The 17,015-nt window shown below is 34.2% G+C and overlaps 1 protein-coding gene across 1 annotated transcript; it reads right to left on the reverse strand.

Annotated features, from left to right (window-relative positions):
- Positions 1-1,889: 1,889 nt before the first annotated feature.
- On the reverse strand, positions 1,890-14,101 carry LOC125872979 (serine/threonine protein phosphatase 2A 55 kDa regulatory subunit B beta isoform-like). Its single transcript, XM_049553805.1, has 14 exons — positions 13,552-14,101; positions 7,489-7,592; positions 7,305-7,403; positions 6,662-6,781; positions 5,987-6,193; positions 5,250-5,341; positions 5,039-5,157; positions 4,780-4,903; positions 4,423-4,546; positions 3,064-3,132; positions 2,880-2,971; positions 2,717-2,791; positions 2,557-2,627; positions 1,890-2,437 (listed from the first exon to the last, which is right to left on the reverse strand). The coding sequence occupies exons 1-14, from the start codon at positions 13,655-13,657 to the stop codon at positions 2,301-2,303; spliced, it is 1,539 nt and encodes a 512-aa protein (XP_049409762.1). The 5' UTR covers positions 13,658-14,101; the 3' UTR covers positions 1,890-2,300.
- Between the last annotated feature and the right edge of the window lie 2,914 nt (positions 14,102-17,015).

Genomic DNA, 17,015 nt, shown 5'->3' on the forward strand with positions numbered 1-17,015 from the left:
TTTAATTGCACGGTTTATTTTTTAAATAGGTCATTTTTATTTTTTTATTTTTTAAATAAACTGATCTTTTAATTTTCTCCCTTAGAAATCAAGCTTAAGTTCTTTAATGGTACGAGATATAACTTGTGAGATATATATATTATGATGTAAAAATATAAATTATGCCCTTAAAAAAAATAATTTGTGACGATAAAATTTAAAAAGCAACATGACATAGCGGGGTGGGGGATTGGTTGGTTATTTTTGTATATTCAAGTATTAATGGAATTACTAGGAGAAGACAATTTGATGAATTTGTAATCATAAATAGTTTTTACATTTCTAAAGGAAAATAAAAAATCTTCCATACTGGGCTAACCTCTTTCATGGAGCAAAAAAGTTTTAAACTTTTATAAATTAAAGGTGTTTCATTTTTATAAAACAGAATATCATTCACAATGTTGTCTTTTAGAATTTGGAACGTCTTTGATTATTCTTTTGTGTACTACAGATTCTAGGTATAAATTAATTTGAAACTTACGAAATTTTGTACATAGATGATGTTATCACGTTAAAAAAAATCATTAAGCAAGCAGGGAGATACCACCAGTGATAATATTGCTCAATATAGTTGTCATGACTAAAGCTTTTTGAGATTTTCTATATGCTATGAAAATAAGTAAGAAACATAAACGTTTTTTAAGGTGTATGATTAGTACCTTATTAGCAGTAAATAATATAATTAGAAAAAGAATGTATCATGTGAGTAGTGTTTGTATATAGGTAATGTGACTTTAAAAATAAAACTGTGAAACAAATGTTTTTTTAAGTGTCATGATTCTCAAAGAAATTGAATAATAAGCCGTATTAATTGAAGTAATCTTTACAATAATACTGAGTTCTTGAAAGTAAATTATTTAACATTGAAAGAAAATAGATTTGAATGAGTCAAATAAATATATAGTAATACTTAATAAAATAACATCAACTAATTTAAAATTGAGATGTCCATTAATTGGCATCAATCAAGATTTGGAGTTAATGGTGAAAATAGGGGTGAAAAATGAGCACTCCATGTGCTTGATATCCAATGCATAATCCTTTTAGGAAGGGAGAGAAAATTCAAAGGGCATATTGGGAAAAAAATGTGCTGTGGTTTGTGTCATTTTTGTCATGTAACAGATGCCAAAGATAGTGTTTTAGTCATAAAAGATATGATGACCTAACCCCCCTCACTTGATAAAATATAATTTCAAGAAAACAAAAAGGATCGGTATTTACAACTTTTAGTCATAAAAATTTAATCCAAAATATTCACTATATAATTGGCCAGTTCATTCGACAGGTCAAAAGCCAAACTAATGTTTAAAGTAGATTTTAAAAATTTATTTAGCCATAATATTTGATTTGATCAGATCTTCAAATATTTTTAAGGGAGAGATTTAAATTCCACTGGAAAAACTTTAAATCTGTTCAAATAAATTTTTCAAGTTTCAACTTGAAAATCAATGACCGAACCAGAGCCAAGTATTTTTACGCACTTGGTCTTATACTATGACTCCTATGGACACAACCCTAGGTCTCCAGATGATACATCTATATCAACACAAGTAGAGGTGTCTATCCACTGGTCACTAAATGGCTAACTGACTATTTATATTAAGGTGGAGGGACTATCTAATAATTTAGTCTTTATATAACTGAGTTAACTAAACTTCAAGTGTAAGATAAACTCCACATCTCATTTCTATATACACTAAAACGGATTTCAGAAGTGCTCAGTTTCAAGCCTAATTTGTTGAAAAAATTTAGGATGCAAAGCACTGAGGAATGCAAGTAAATAAATACCAGCGCCTTTGAACTTTTACAGGAGAAGAAAACAAAGCTACTTTAGTTCGACAATCTATAGCAAAAAAAAAACCATCAAATTATCCTACAAAAAATACTTCTACCCAATAAAGTTAAGCCAGCAGGTCTTTTCCAGCAGGATTTAAAGTAAAACTGCATTTACCTTACATCTATTGATAATTTCTGCATATCTAACAGTTTTGCTTGAGGGGAGAACTATAAAGACATCGGAGATCTTGAGAAGGGTGAAGGAGGATAAGGTAGGAAGAAAACAAGAGCGTTGGGTTGTTGACAAGTAAGTTGCTAAATTGACCAGCCATTTCTGGACCTTGACATTAAGAACATGTAATATACGTCGGCATGGATTCTGCACGTGAGAAACGGTAGAACCTCGAGTTGGTTTGAAAAGAAGCCTTCCGGAAAAGCACTCCAAGAAACGCAACCCAAGAGAACCCGATTCCTCCTGTCATGACTTATGCATAATACATGTACAAGCTGTTTGCAGCAGCACATGCAATTGAATTTTCAGTTGGATGCCATGTAAGGTGGAGCAGTTTGGTTGTGAAATCAAATGAGTTTCCATTGGCATCACCCCCAGGACTTTCTGATCCTGGAATGCATCATAAAGATTCAGCTATATTTTATATTCGTGGGAAAATTTGCAAATATAGATAACGAGCATACTCAGATATAGGAGCAAACTATATATTTGTATCTAGAAAAGCATACCTCTCCTGACAACACGTGTTATACTGCTGCTCAAGGACCTGGAAGGCCTCGAAGGGGTCTGAACTTGTCTCCTAAGAGAGAATAATCAAAGGCATCAAAAGTCATGACATTACTATATGTCCATATAAATTTACATGCTGAAAACTTTTAATACATGTACCTGGGGTTTTTGCTCGCTTCTAATGTAGTCGCTTCCATGCTTCCCGGAGCACAACCAAACACACGAAAAAGATTGCTGAAATAGTAGAAATTATTAGCTGAAAAATAAATCACATTGGTGGAGAAACAAAAGGAAAGGAAGAAAAAAGAAGAAGTCTACACACCTATAAGATCCAGTTGCTACTCGTGAACCGTCACCACTAAGGCAACACTCAAATTTATCAAAGATGGAATCATTCTCATATAAATCACATAGCTGCATAGTGATACAATAAAATTATTAATCAGCTGACACAAATGAGAAACTAACCAAGCACAAACACACAACTTTGGGAGAAAGCAATTCACCTTTGGTCTCAAATGTTCATGAACCTGAAAAGTTGAAACTGGACCAGAATCCATGTTTATATCCCACAGCTGCAGGTAAGGTGAGTTTCAGTAATAAAGGAACAATCTTTCTTACATATAATTAGGTTAGAATCACCTAGTCAGGAAAAAAGAATCACTGATAAAGAGACCAGTAAATTCAAACTGAGACCAGCTCCTATACCCATCACTTCTTCTCATTCTTTCTTTCCTTAAAATGAAAAAATTGACGAGTAGGTCCACGTAACCTAAAGCTGAGAGAAAGTAGAGATCTAGAAGGAACTTGAATATAATAGTTACCCTTATGGTGTAACATATGCATATTCTTGCCAGCAACAACAAAAGCATCGAAAAAACATGAAGAAACTGCCCTTTTAAGTTCAAAAAAGCTTTTCCAAACTCGCAAACATAAGATGCAAATGAAGCCTAAAACCTAATGAAACTTAAGAGATTTTGTATGTAATTAAGCTTTTTTGAAAGATGATACTTAGCAGAAAAAAAAACTCAATTGCAAAGTTTTCCACAGGGAAACACAAGGATTAAAGAAGCATGCCAATCAATTACAGATAACAATGATAATAGAATGGTCAAAATGTATTGTAATAAGTGATTCATGCATTGAATGGTTGAAGAATCTGTCAATTATTTGTTTTTAAATCTGACGTGACCAATGAACTGATGAACACAACCTTTCCATCAGGCAATGGAAAGAACTGTGAGTAACTATTTTGCAATTGGAGAGGCTCTCTAATTCATAGTGAAGAATGTCAAGGCATTTTCCTAGACAGCTCATCTATGCATTATGTGGTCGCTATGAAAAGAAAAGAACAGAAAATGCTCTCAAGGGGTCTCAGAGGCACTATGGGCTTTACAACTTTAAGATGGATGCCTTGGTGTTTTATTTAGTCATGTAACAAAAGTTGTGAATATGGTATAGAGTATCTTTTTTGAATTCTCTAGAGATGTAAAATCTTGAAAGTTTTGCAGTACCTGTTTGGTTCCATTTTGTGAAAACAACACTAAGAGAAGCACCAAACGTTGGTATACTAGCAAAATAGATCACACCCCGACAGTGAAGAATTTGCCGGAGCTCATTCGTTAAACATGTTCCTAAACCAATTACCAGGAATACGACCTAGAGATGCAATGGACTTTGCCCATGGACTACAGTCATGTTACTTTCTGAGAAGTCTGTTTTCCTTACTTTTACATATCAGACAGTGCTTAGAGAGTCAAGAACGTATCAGACAGTACTTAGAGAGTCAAGAATACGATACACAACATTGCACATATCAGTCAACTGAAAAGGTTTAAACCTACAGAAAAGAGTGGAAGACCAACCTTCAGGGTCATATAGTCACGACTGAGTATGTATCTTCCAGCCTTTGCAAATTTTATATCTGAAATTGAAGCAATTATCTCGGTAAAAAAGGATCTTGAGCCAGGAGTTTCCTGCTCCTCAAACCTGCGTATAGGAGAAAACCAACATTTCAACTTATAAAAGCTATGAGAAAGTAATTAGAAAATGAGTATCTCTCAACTTGAAGAATATAATTTTCCAGGGCCCCTTATACTGGTAAGAAACTAGCTCGCTTCCAGAATATTTCTTAGCAGGTGATATCTTGTTTTGTTTTGCAGGATAAAAAATAAAAACAGCCATCAGCAAGAAACTACAAGTTAAGTAAATGTGATACTTACAACTTAGAGTGCGAGTCGCACAAGGCTGACTGCCGCATATCTACCAAACGTATTGATCCTCTTGAACTACTATAAGCCAATATGTTACAGTGAGTAGGGTGAAATTCAGCTGAAGTTATCACCTCTGCAATAACAAACATCTAAGCACATTTGAGCATTCATTGAAACAAGTGTTTCGATAAATAAATAAGCTAATAAAACTATCATGCAAGGTGACCATAACAAAATGGAAGTTGAGATCGACATATCAAAAACTCACCAGTTAGATCTTCCATATTTGTTGGCTTGACATCAACAATATTGAAACTTTGATTGCTTATTTGCAAGTTCCAAAGGTTTATACGGAGATCATCAGCTGATATAAATGTTTCCCCATCACTAGGTGGAAGAAGGAAATGAACATTACTATTAAGTTCTCACAAATAGAAGAGACATGGTAAATCAGATTTCAATGTAGCATGGATCTTCACCAGTTAGTTGAAATAGAATTGATATGATAGTCATGTGCATGGGCATACACTCTTCTACATCTAGCAGCAAGGCTGGTCTCACCACTAGTAACCTGCAATCAGATTCCAAAGCTCTAAGATGCAGATGAAAGAATAATAACGAGAAAAAAAAAATTCAACAAACAGCATTTGTCAGAGGGAACATGAGCTAAATCCCCATGAAAATCCCTACAGCAATGCGAAAAATGTTCAAGGGAGAAGAAAGTCATATGGGTTTTCAGTTACCCAGCCAGAGAAGTAGAGGATACGCACACCTGACCCATGCAAGCAGATACACACATGTACCTATGTATGCTAGCTTGTATGCATAATTAATAAATATTAAAAGGAGCAATTTGTAATATACTAAAATGTGAACAACAAAACATGGATGAACAAATTAACCAAAATGATACACCTTAACAGATGTTATGGAATAGTGTGCAGTCATCAAAACAGATTCTCAAAATAAACCAAAGTAAGGAGTATCACATACGAGTTGAGCTCAAATAATAATTCGTGAAATATTCTCCTCTCTAAAGTATTTTCTTACGGACAATTATATACAACTTTATACCAATGGAAGTTGATGTTTTTATAGGTAATGCTGGACATACTTAAGAGAACTAATGTACATGGAGAGGTAACAAAAACCAATGCACATAGAAAAACTTGACGCCACAAGATAGGCAGTACATATATAGCTCGAGTCCAATTACCACAGGTAAGCGTAATGCAGGAAGACCCCCAGGTGGAAATGACAAATCATTGCTTAAACATTCAGAAGATCCATCTGTGTAGCACCCATTTACCAGATACTGTTTTTGACTGGAAGAAACGCTTGAACTGGGCATGCTGCCATTTGCAACATCTCTGGAAGGGTCGATATTCAGATCAGATATTTTCTTAACCTTCTTCTCTTGGACCTGAAAAATTCAGGAAAAATAATCAGGAAGCAAATCAGCATGTTGATAGGCAGCCTCAAATATAGCTAGTCACACATCTCAACTAATATGCAGTCCACAGGAATGGAAGGCAGGTTTTGTCCATAGCTGATGTACAACTATGAAGAAACAATACACCCTACAAAAGACAATTTCTCCAAAGCATTAAACCAAATATTATTTTTCCCAGGCATCCCACCACACTACTTTCTCTGCCTCTTCCTAAAACGACAAATTTCTAAAAATATCATGAATTTGAAGATGAAGACATGTCAGACTACACACTTGAAATTGCTATTAGTTTCACTCTCCCATGCAACAAGTACTGTGGGAGAGGTAAATAAGGAACACAATACATTTTCATTTTACTTGATAGGGGTATCAAACACCTATGTTAACATTTACTACCACTGAGGATCGTGGAGTAGTAAATCGAATGAGATACCTTACCTTCCAGAACTTAATAGTTTTGTCATTAGTAGACAAAAGGAAGAGGGCACCATTAGCCATTTGGCACCACCGGATCTTATTGATCTTCTCCTCAATCTCCAAACTCTTCAAATAATCAAACTGAATGATGCAGAAGAGGAAATTAGAGTTCTACTTGAATAAGCAAAACGAGGAAATAAGAGCAGATAAAGAGTGAAAACTAGCAGTTAAAAAGTGGTAATCTACTTTCACCCAAGGGTGTTTGATAGTGATCAATGAAGAGGGTTAAGAACCATGAGGTCTAAGGTTCATATTTCAGCATTTGCAAAAATACTAGGTGATTTCTTCACATTTCTCTAAGCCTTGACAGAGTTACTCGGTTGCATGTGCCGATGAGAGGCAGAAAGTATACCGTGCTATTAATCAAGATGCGTGCAAGCTGGTCTGGACACCACAATTATTAAAAAGGAGGACAGTAATCCACCATTGATACAGGGAATTGGTGGCTGAAAATATCAATCTCTTTCTAGGACACAGGAACAGTAAGGTAAAATTTTCCTAAAGCTCTTTTAAATATTGTTTGTCAGACAAGTACACAATGCAAGAGTTCCTAAGAGAAAAATCCAGCAGGAAAGAAGGTTAGGAACAAAAATGAGTCACCTACCTCAGGCTCATGGCTTTGAAACTCTGTCTTGTAACGGAATTCGGGATGCCGAGTGATTGGATAATCCATTCTCTCTAATTCTCTTCGGCTTCCAGCATGCTAAACAAAAAATAAGTGCAAGGAAAAGACCTGGTCAATAAAAAGAACCTCCAAATCTGAATAACTACAAGGTTGAAGAAACAACCTCCTTCGCATCGGTCCTTTCAAATAATACCACCCTACCCCCTCGATCCCCGGTGGCAAGATGGTCGCCAGTTCTATCAAACTCAATAGCTGAGATGACATCAACTGCAATAACAGAGACAGAAAACAAATCATGAGACTCAAAAGGAGTGTCAAAATTCTCTAAACACCGTTACCATAAGTAAATATTTTCCCACTATTTGAGAAAGTTATGCAATGCAGAAAGAATCAGCAGCATTATTACATGTCATCAAATCCATTATGTATTAATTGATCTGACAGTTTTGTTGTTTTCAAGGAAAGGTTCATCTACACGTAAAAATCTGACAGTAAACTATCAGCAACTATCTTCAAGTAACACGAACTGCCTAAAAACTACTAGTCAAACTATTATATACTCCAAAGAACAAGCTGGTATTATTAAGAGGAATCCATGCACAATATTGAGAGACATCTCTCTGTCTCTTTGTATTCACCTGAAAATTGCCATATAGTATAAATGATGTATTATCCTAAACTGTAAAATCCTATATTAAATGAACTCAGATGAAAGAAAAAAAGTCCCGCAACACAGTGTTATTGGCAGCAGATTCACTATGAACTCACTCAAATACCATGCAAAGAACGCTCTGGAATGACGACCTTATCCTTATACAGAAATGACGAACATTTGCACGAATCTATCAACACAACTATTGAAGTAGGAAGTGTTATTAAATGACATCACTTTGCCGCTTACAGCGATGAAACTAAGCAAAGGTAGGGGGATATCGTTTCATGAGTTAAGCCACGCACTTTAGAGAAATGAGCACTTCAAACAACATGAACAAAATGACTTAATAAGAATCAGTTGATTATTCTATCTCAATTTTGAGGATTTAGATTAATATACTTGAATTCTCGATATAGATGTTACATAGTTGGTTCTCATCCTTCAGAGACTACGAGAGTAACAAGAGCATTCATCGACATAATGATCACCCTAAGATGATCATCTCGTGGCTATTGGAGAGCGAATTAAATCATATGGTTATATTTCTCAATCTTTCTGACTTGCTCCTATGAAACCAAAGTCGGATAGACTGAAAAAATTGTGAAGGACTTGATGAAGGATTCCTTAAAAGTCAAGGATTAGTAATTCCTTTTAGAAATCCAACGGATTTGGTCTTATAATGCTAGGAAGGTAATCAAACAAGAAAGAGAATGAATTCGTAATGTTATCACTTAGGAGTAGTGTGAGATGAAAGTCTCATGCACGGTTTTGAACGGAAGGAGGAGGCTTCGTTAGCCGAAAGATGGTTATCGGTTCAAGAACGTAAGGTGTCTCCCACACAATGCATTTCAAACGTATGATCATTACGCTTCAACATTAAGATAAGTACAACATTGTTGAGAATTGTCCAAAGCCTACGGTTTCTTTTATAGGTCACTATACAAGCCACGTTAAATGAACTCGCTCAAATTCCATGCAAAGAAAGCTCTGGAATGACGAGTTTATACTTGTTTAGAAATGATGAGCATTTGCATGAATTTATTAACCCAACTATAAGAAGGAAGTGTTATTAAATGCCATCAATTTGTTGCTTGAACCGATGAAACAACGCAAAGTGAGTGGGTTATCGCTTCATTAGTGAAGCCACGCGCTTTAGAGAAGTGTGTGCTTCAAATAACGCCACAAAGTGATTTAATGAGAATCGGTTCATAATTCAAATCTCAAATTTGATGAGTTAGATTAATATACTTGAATTCTCGATGTAGATGCGATATAATTGGTTTGCATCCTTTGGAAACTACGAGTGTAACAAGAGCATTCGCCGACATAATGATCACCCTAAGATGATCACCTCGAGGATATTGAGAGCAAATTAAATCATATGGTTATATTTCTCAATTTTTCTAACTTGCTCCTGTGAAACCAAGGTCGAAAAGAGTGAAAACATGTGAATGACGGAAAAAGGATTCCTTAAAAAGATAAGGATTAGTAATCCTTTTTAGAAATAAAATGGATTCGATCTTATACATATGCTAGGAAGGTAATCAAAAAGGAAAGAAAATGGATTTTTCTTTCTTTTATCACTAAGGAGTCGTGTGAAATGAAAGTCTCATTCACAACTTCGAAATGAAGGAAGAGGCTAGGTTAGCCAAAAGATGGTCATCGGTCAAGAAGGTAAGATGTCCCGTCATACAATGCATTTCAAATGTATGATCATTACGCTTCAACATCAAGATAAGTGCATCTTTGTTAGTTACCTATATTTATTATAGGTAAGTAACAAGGCCTACACTAAATGAACTCACACAAATACCATGCAAAGAAAGCTCCGAAATAACAAGCTTATCCTTACAAGAAATGATGAACATTTGCATGAATTTATCTACACAACTATTGAAGAAGGAAGTGTTATTAAATGTCATCACTTTGCAACTTAAAGCGACGAAACAATGCGAAGCGAGGGGGTCATCACTTCATGAGTGAAGCCACACGCTTTAGAGAAGTGTATGCTTTAGAGAGAAGTGTGCGCAGAGTGATTTATTGAGGATCGGTTGATTATTCAAATCTCAACTTTGAGAAGTTAGATTAATATCAAAATATAGAATGCTAAAATAAGAATTTGTTAATTATAATTTAATTATTATAGTACCAATTCATATTTTGGTAATTTTTATATTTTTCACAACTAGTGGGCTTCAGTTCAAAAAAGTGTGTTTAAGTTCTAGCATTCTGCTTCAAGCTCAACGTAACTTGTTGCTTCTTTGCACTTTCACTTTTAGTAACACTGGAAGAAGGGGTAAAATCAAAATCTCAATATTACTTGTGCCAGACAAAAATTACAAAAGAAAGAGATCGGTTACTTTAAACATGTAATAAAATCTCAGAGTGCTTTCTTTAAAGACGATTACTGTTGATGGAATGCAACTCTTCTATTTAAACAAGGCATAACTGCCAAGAAACATCATGAATATGGTACCGCCATGGATTTCCACGGAGCCTTGCAACATAAAAGAAGTCTTCTAGCATCCAATATTATAGAGAAGACCAACATGATCAAGCAAACTAGATCCATGAACAAGGAGTTCTGCAACTAAAAGTGTTGTTTTTGGGCATTCTTCGGCAATCTTCAATGATCAACAGTATATCAGTCCATGCGTCTCTTCCACTGTGCACATTCAGCATGCTTGACCTATAAACCATGAGGAATGAGGAATGAAGGAAAAGGATCCAAGCCCAAAAGGCATGATGATAAAGGAGCTTGAGTGTGGTTTATATTGAGGGAAAACGACTTCAACGACAATCCATGTTCTACCAAAAAGGAACCCTAATGGCTGAATAAAGTCAAAGAAAAATCTAATCTGGATTTAACTTCGGTAGGAGTCGCATTTAGGCCTAAATTGTGAAGATTATGAAAAAGCTACCAGTCAATCAACTTCTCCATACTTCCACCTTTTAAATTTTTATGTTGTTTGGTACTTCAGTATTTATTTAACTGGCACAATGAACTAAGCTATACCAAAGGTCATTGTTATAGAATGTATATAGACTTAAATCTAGTAATATACATAGCTATATTTAGGTAGCAGATTTATAGGAATCACTGCAGATTCATAGGAATCAATCTTAATTTCTTTCCTTAGTTAGCACCTAATGTATTGTATTTATTCACTGCTAAACTACTGCAATAAGACAAGAGATTTTCCATTGATTTACAGTCATAAAATATACTCTTTTTTTTTTTGATTTGCACCGGGTGTCCGAGTCTCTTTGAGCCCCGACTAATCCCGGGGGTGCACAGGCCCTCGGCAAGGAGTTTCCCGCAAGTGCACCACGGTTAATTCAGGTTTTACCCAGTCCGATGGCCCTCAGAAATTGTTTGCACCTAGTGGGTTTCGAACTTGAGACCTTGAAAGGGAGCAAACCCCAAGGCTCAAGTCAATTGCCAGCAGGCCAACCCCTGAGGGTTGTCATAAAATATACTTCTCCAACATAAATAAACTTTTCAGCAATAACTGAACAAACTAATGGGGCATACGGTGTATCTCATGTAAAAGCATCAATGATTTATTGTTATAGAAAATAACTTAAAACCCAGAATCTAGCTGGATCCTGGGTTGGACTTAATTTCCCCTGAAATTTTGGTATGACATTGAAGCAAGATGCAACAATTACTGAATGCTGGAGTAACAAAGGTTGGAATTTTGGCTTGAGGAGGAAGTTCTCCGATTGGGAAGTAGAGAACTTCGTGCAACTGTAATCCAGACTAGAAGGGGTCCGAATACGGCCAGTTTCCTGATTCTCTAGCATAGACAGTGGACAGAAAAAGAAAGCTCATAAAATCTTGCTATAACCAGCTAAATTCTCCAGTGGGCAGGAGATATGGAGATGGAAAGCAATGAGGAAGACAAAAGAATTACCAAGAACCTTGCTTTGGCTGGCTGGCCGTACAGGAAGCATTCCTAACCTAGGACAATTTACAAAAAAAGAGGTTTTCAGCTATGCAGGAGGTGTTTTCTACATGAAGCCAACAGTGGATCTCCCGCTCACTTTTTATTTTTGTATAGTCAATACACATGGAAGGCATGGACCTTGTTTCTTAATGTGTTATTGATGCAATGGGTGCATCCAGAAATACTGAAAGAAGCTGTATATACTATATAGCTGGAACAGGCAGAGAATGAAGAAGCATCTCAAAGACTTTCGGAACACTATCCCTCTTTGCATCTTTTGGTCATTACAGAAAGAAAGAAACAATAGGTGTTTTATAACAAATATTCACCAATACACTCGGTCATATTTGGAGCATTACATATAATTCTTAGTGTAACCTCAAGATTGAGTGCGATGTAAATACTTTTGACGACTTTATGGAATCCCTTCTTAATTAAGGGGATCAGAAGTAGTTTGATGTACCTACTAGCACTTTCTTGGTGCAATCAATAAAATCCCACTACTTAACCCATAAAAATAAAAAGATTTTGGGAAAGAGAATCAGGATAGTTCTCAAAGAGGAAGATAAAGCATAAGGGTAGGAGCTGAAGAGGGTAGAACACTCAGCAGATGCATATGAACTTTTGACTGGAAGCTTTCAATCAATTTCACAATGAACAACCTTATCATCTATCAAGAGTCCAACGACATAGCATCTCGAAAAGAAAAGAAAAAAGGGGCAGCCCAGTGGACAAAGCACCGGTGTTCACGCAGTGTCTGGAGAAGGGTTGCACCCACGGAGTGTGATGTAGACAGTTGCTTCCACGGCTCGAACCCGTGACCTGTAGGTCACACGGAGATAACTTTATTGTTGCTCCAAGGTTCCCCTTCATGTAGCATCTCGAAACCACAAAAAAGACTGAGCAGATACAAAATATTATCAGGATGCCTAACAACGGTGAATAAATTTTCATCGAACAACTTTGGAACTATGTGAAATGGACAACTTCTAATAGCAGAACAATCTTGAACCGAAGTCTTCTCACTGGGATAGTCTCCATTTTTCATGTGCAGTTAAACACTTGGCTGGGTAGAGTAAACCTAGAGGCAAAACTTGGAACCACCTTGTCATACAAATGCATGAGTGGCAAATTCAGATTTGTAAAAAGCAATTTATGCTCTTATGACTTAAATTGAAGTATCAGAGCTCTACACACTTAAACAGTAGGGTAATACATCACCAGCACCATCAATTGACCACCTTTGCAATTAAAAAAAAGTTTCATTAAATCAATAACAAGTACTGATTCACCAACCAAACATGACAGACATCAAGACACAAGTTCAAGGATCTCTAAAATTAGAAAGAAAACAAATAGAACTTGAGCTAAAAAAGTGAACTTGGTGAGTTCATTAACGTCACTGTTCATATCCAGTTCACTGGCTAAACTCCGCATGCAAATCACTCCATCAAATCCGTGATCGAAATCTAACAAATTTTCTCAGCTGTGAACAATGAACTAATCATTTGTGCAATTAACCATCAAAATAGCAGATATAAAACTGTTAGCAAAACCTAAACATCAACAATGACACAAAAAATAAGTACGGATCCAAAGTAAGCAAAGCAGTGTTTATTACCTTCCTGAACTTCTTCGCCGGCCGTCCGTTCACCAAATACCTGAGAGAATTTCCACTCCAATGGAGCTGGTGTTCCCGCCGGAGCTCCACCATCGCCAGCGTTCATCTTTCCTCAACCGATTAAAAAAATCAACAGCCCTCAGGGAGAAGGAAGCAGAAAAAGCGAGGATCCAAAAATTGGTAAATCTAGAATCAAGTGAGGCACAAGAATGATAAATAAGATATGAATCACTTCATCGACTACTCCGTCATCCGTTGAGATCGCTTTAACTTCATAGAAAAATGCTGGATTCAAAAATCAACTAAATTACAAGTATGAATAACGACATATTGCTTGGAACACGAGATTCTCACAGCGGTATCCCTTGTTTCTCTCTAATGGTGATGATGAGGATTCGAGAAAGAGAACAAAGGGAAATTTGGAGGTAGCAAAACCGTTTTCGGCCTTCGGTGAACACTCTTCTCTCTCTCTCTACACAAAGCTTTCTCTCTCTACTTTCTATTTTTTGCATAAGCCCTGCTTTAACCTTACATCGTCGAGTCAAAAGAGAAAAAAAAAACATCAGTGGAGAATCAATTCTGGAAAATAAATAAATTAAGTTCAACAGGATAGAGGTATCAAACTTGTCATAATTAAGTGATAAATTTAAGTAATATATTTAATTAATTATTATTATATAGGGTAAACCTATATTAAAAGATACATAATTAAGTAGTAAATTTAAGTAATATTAAATATTTAATTAACTATAATTATATAGTGTAAACCCTTATTAAAAGATACCTAGTTAAGTGGTAAATTTAAGTAATATATTTAATAAATCGTAACTATACAGTGTAAACCTTTATTAAAAGATACATAATTAAGTGATAAATTTAAGTAATATATTTAATAAATCATAATTATATAGTCTAAACCTTATTAACAGATACATAATTAAGTGATAAATTTAAGTAATATATTTAATAAATCATAACTATATAGTGTAAACCTTATTAAATGATACACAATTAAGTGATAAATTTAAGTAATATATTTAATAAATAATAATTATATAGTGTAAACCTTTATTAAAAGATACATAATTAAGTGGTAAATTTAAGTAATATATTTAATGAATCATAATTATATAGTGTAAACCTTATTAAAAATACATTATTAAGTGGTAAATTTAAGTAATATATTTAATGAACATAATTATATAGTGTAAACTTTTATGAAAAGATAGATGTTATGCATATATTGATTAAGTAATATATTTAATTGATCATAATTATATATGTAAACCTTGTTAAAAGTTTTTTTTGCATTTATTGATTTGGGCATATATATATTCTAAAAAAAATATTGTTTGTACATAATTAAGAAGTTGTAAAAATTATGGTATGCTTATTTACATTAAAGTTCAAAAACAATATCATTATAATAAGACAATATTGTAATAATACTTTGTACTAAGCTTTAAAATTTATTTATTGACACCTCTCACTGATTAAAGTTTTTAAGAAAGTAATGCTTATTCTCATTGATGGATGTGTTTATATCTATAATAATTAATAGTTGATCGAATATAATGTGGAGCGAAAAAAATTAAAATGCAGATAAAATGGTATAATCTTTTTATTTTACAATATAATAGTAAATCATAAAAAAGGTTAAATAATTTTTAGCTTAAATGTTTTAATCTTGATTCATAAACATAAAAACCTTTATATAGCAAAAGAAACATGAAAATAGAAATGTTATTAATAAAATTCTTTTTTCTTGAAATAGTGATGCAATCTAGAGAATTTGATAGCTCAAACTCATAACGTATATGGACTTTGAAGATTCTTTTTCTTCAAAAAGTGATTTACAAAATGAAGCATAATGTGATTTCACAAAAATCCAAACAAATAAAGAATGCATAAAGCTCGTGACATTTTTCTATTTAAAATTTAATACATCTCTTCTTTTTTTTCCTTTTTTATTTTTTTATTTTTTTTATACTTTTTTACATTGAAATATTATGTAATTAGTCGAAAAAAATTAACAAAGATGCAACATTTTTTCCCATTTGGATTTAAATAATATTTCGGTAATTAAAACATTAATGATTTAAAAAAATAATTGATGAGTATTTTAAATTAAATGATGGTTTGATCTCACAAATCTTCGTCAATTTTTCCTAAATGGATTTGGGTAAAATACAACTTTAACTTCTAAATAAGCATAATACATAAATAAATAAATAAATAAATAGTATATTTTTTAATTTGACCATAATTGACATTTAGATCCTCCAATGAATATTCACAAATAGACACTTAAACACTCATAAAGTTAAAAAGTAGATATATGTGTCCTATATTAAATATCTCACGTGATTTAACATGCAGGACACATGCATATCACGCAACTTATCATGTGGGATGCGAGTGTCTCACACCATTTGTCATGTAGAACACATGTATCTCATGTCATTTATTGTGTGAGCCGCGTGTGTGTCACATCATTAATCATATGGACGCATATATCTCACACAATTTATTATGTGGATGTGTATATCTACTGGTTCAATTTTTTAACAGTAAATGACATATATGGATTAATTACTAAATAATCCATGGGCCACCAACAAATTAGCTGAAGCATCCATTTTGGTACTTAGAGTTCCTTCATCTCCTTGGGTTGCGTTGGAGTGATACGCAGACTCAAACAAAAACGCCATTCGGTTTAGGAAAGAAGATCAAACACGAGTCTATCATGTTTTTCGAAATTTAATAATACGTTTTCACACTATTATGTGCAGTTCAATGTAATTTTTTCAACAATTCTTTTCATTATTTGTCTTTTTCCTTCTTTTTTTGCCTCTTTATTTTTCTTTTTAAATATAAAGATAAAAGTTAGAGTCGTCAAAACGGGTTTAGCTCATGAGGTCGACTCGATCCAACCCGTTATTGGGGTAGGGTTGAGACAGATTTTTCAAGCCCAATTAAAACTAGGGCATATAAGTCCGGTCCATGGGCCAAAACTTTTTATTCAAGGATAACTTACAATGATTTTACTAGTATATAATCTAATTACTTAAATACACGTTATGTTGTAATATTACGAATCATACTAGATTTTGGTATGTTCAAATACATGTATCTCGAAATATATGGACTCAAAATTAGGTTAATTTGTTCTAGATAGACTCTATCCAAGTAGATTCGCATGTATCTAGGATGCATAGGCGAATCTCGCGCCCTCGTCTTTCTCCAATCTTGCTTGTCACTCTCTTATCTCGTTCGCGTATCTAGTATGCGAGATACATGCTAATACACTGAGATTTTTTTATATTGTTATTGAAAAAACACCATTGTTTGTCATATTTGATTTGAAAATCTTCTCATTTTCTTGATGTTATAGAATTATAAGTTTGAAAAGATAAAAATGAAAAAAAGAGGGGCCAACCCGCCCCAGCCCTCGGTCCTTCTAG

The sequence above is a fragment of the Solanum stenotomum genome, chromosome 8, assembly GCF_019186545.1.
Source record: "Solanum stenotomum isolate F172 chromosome 8, ASM1918654v1, whole genome shotgun sequence".
NCBI classification, from domain to species: Eukaryota; Viridiplantae; Streptophyta; class Magnoliopsida; order Solanales; family Solanaceae; genus Solanum; species Solanum stenotomum.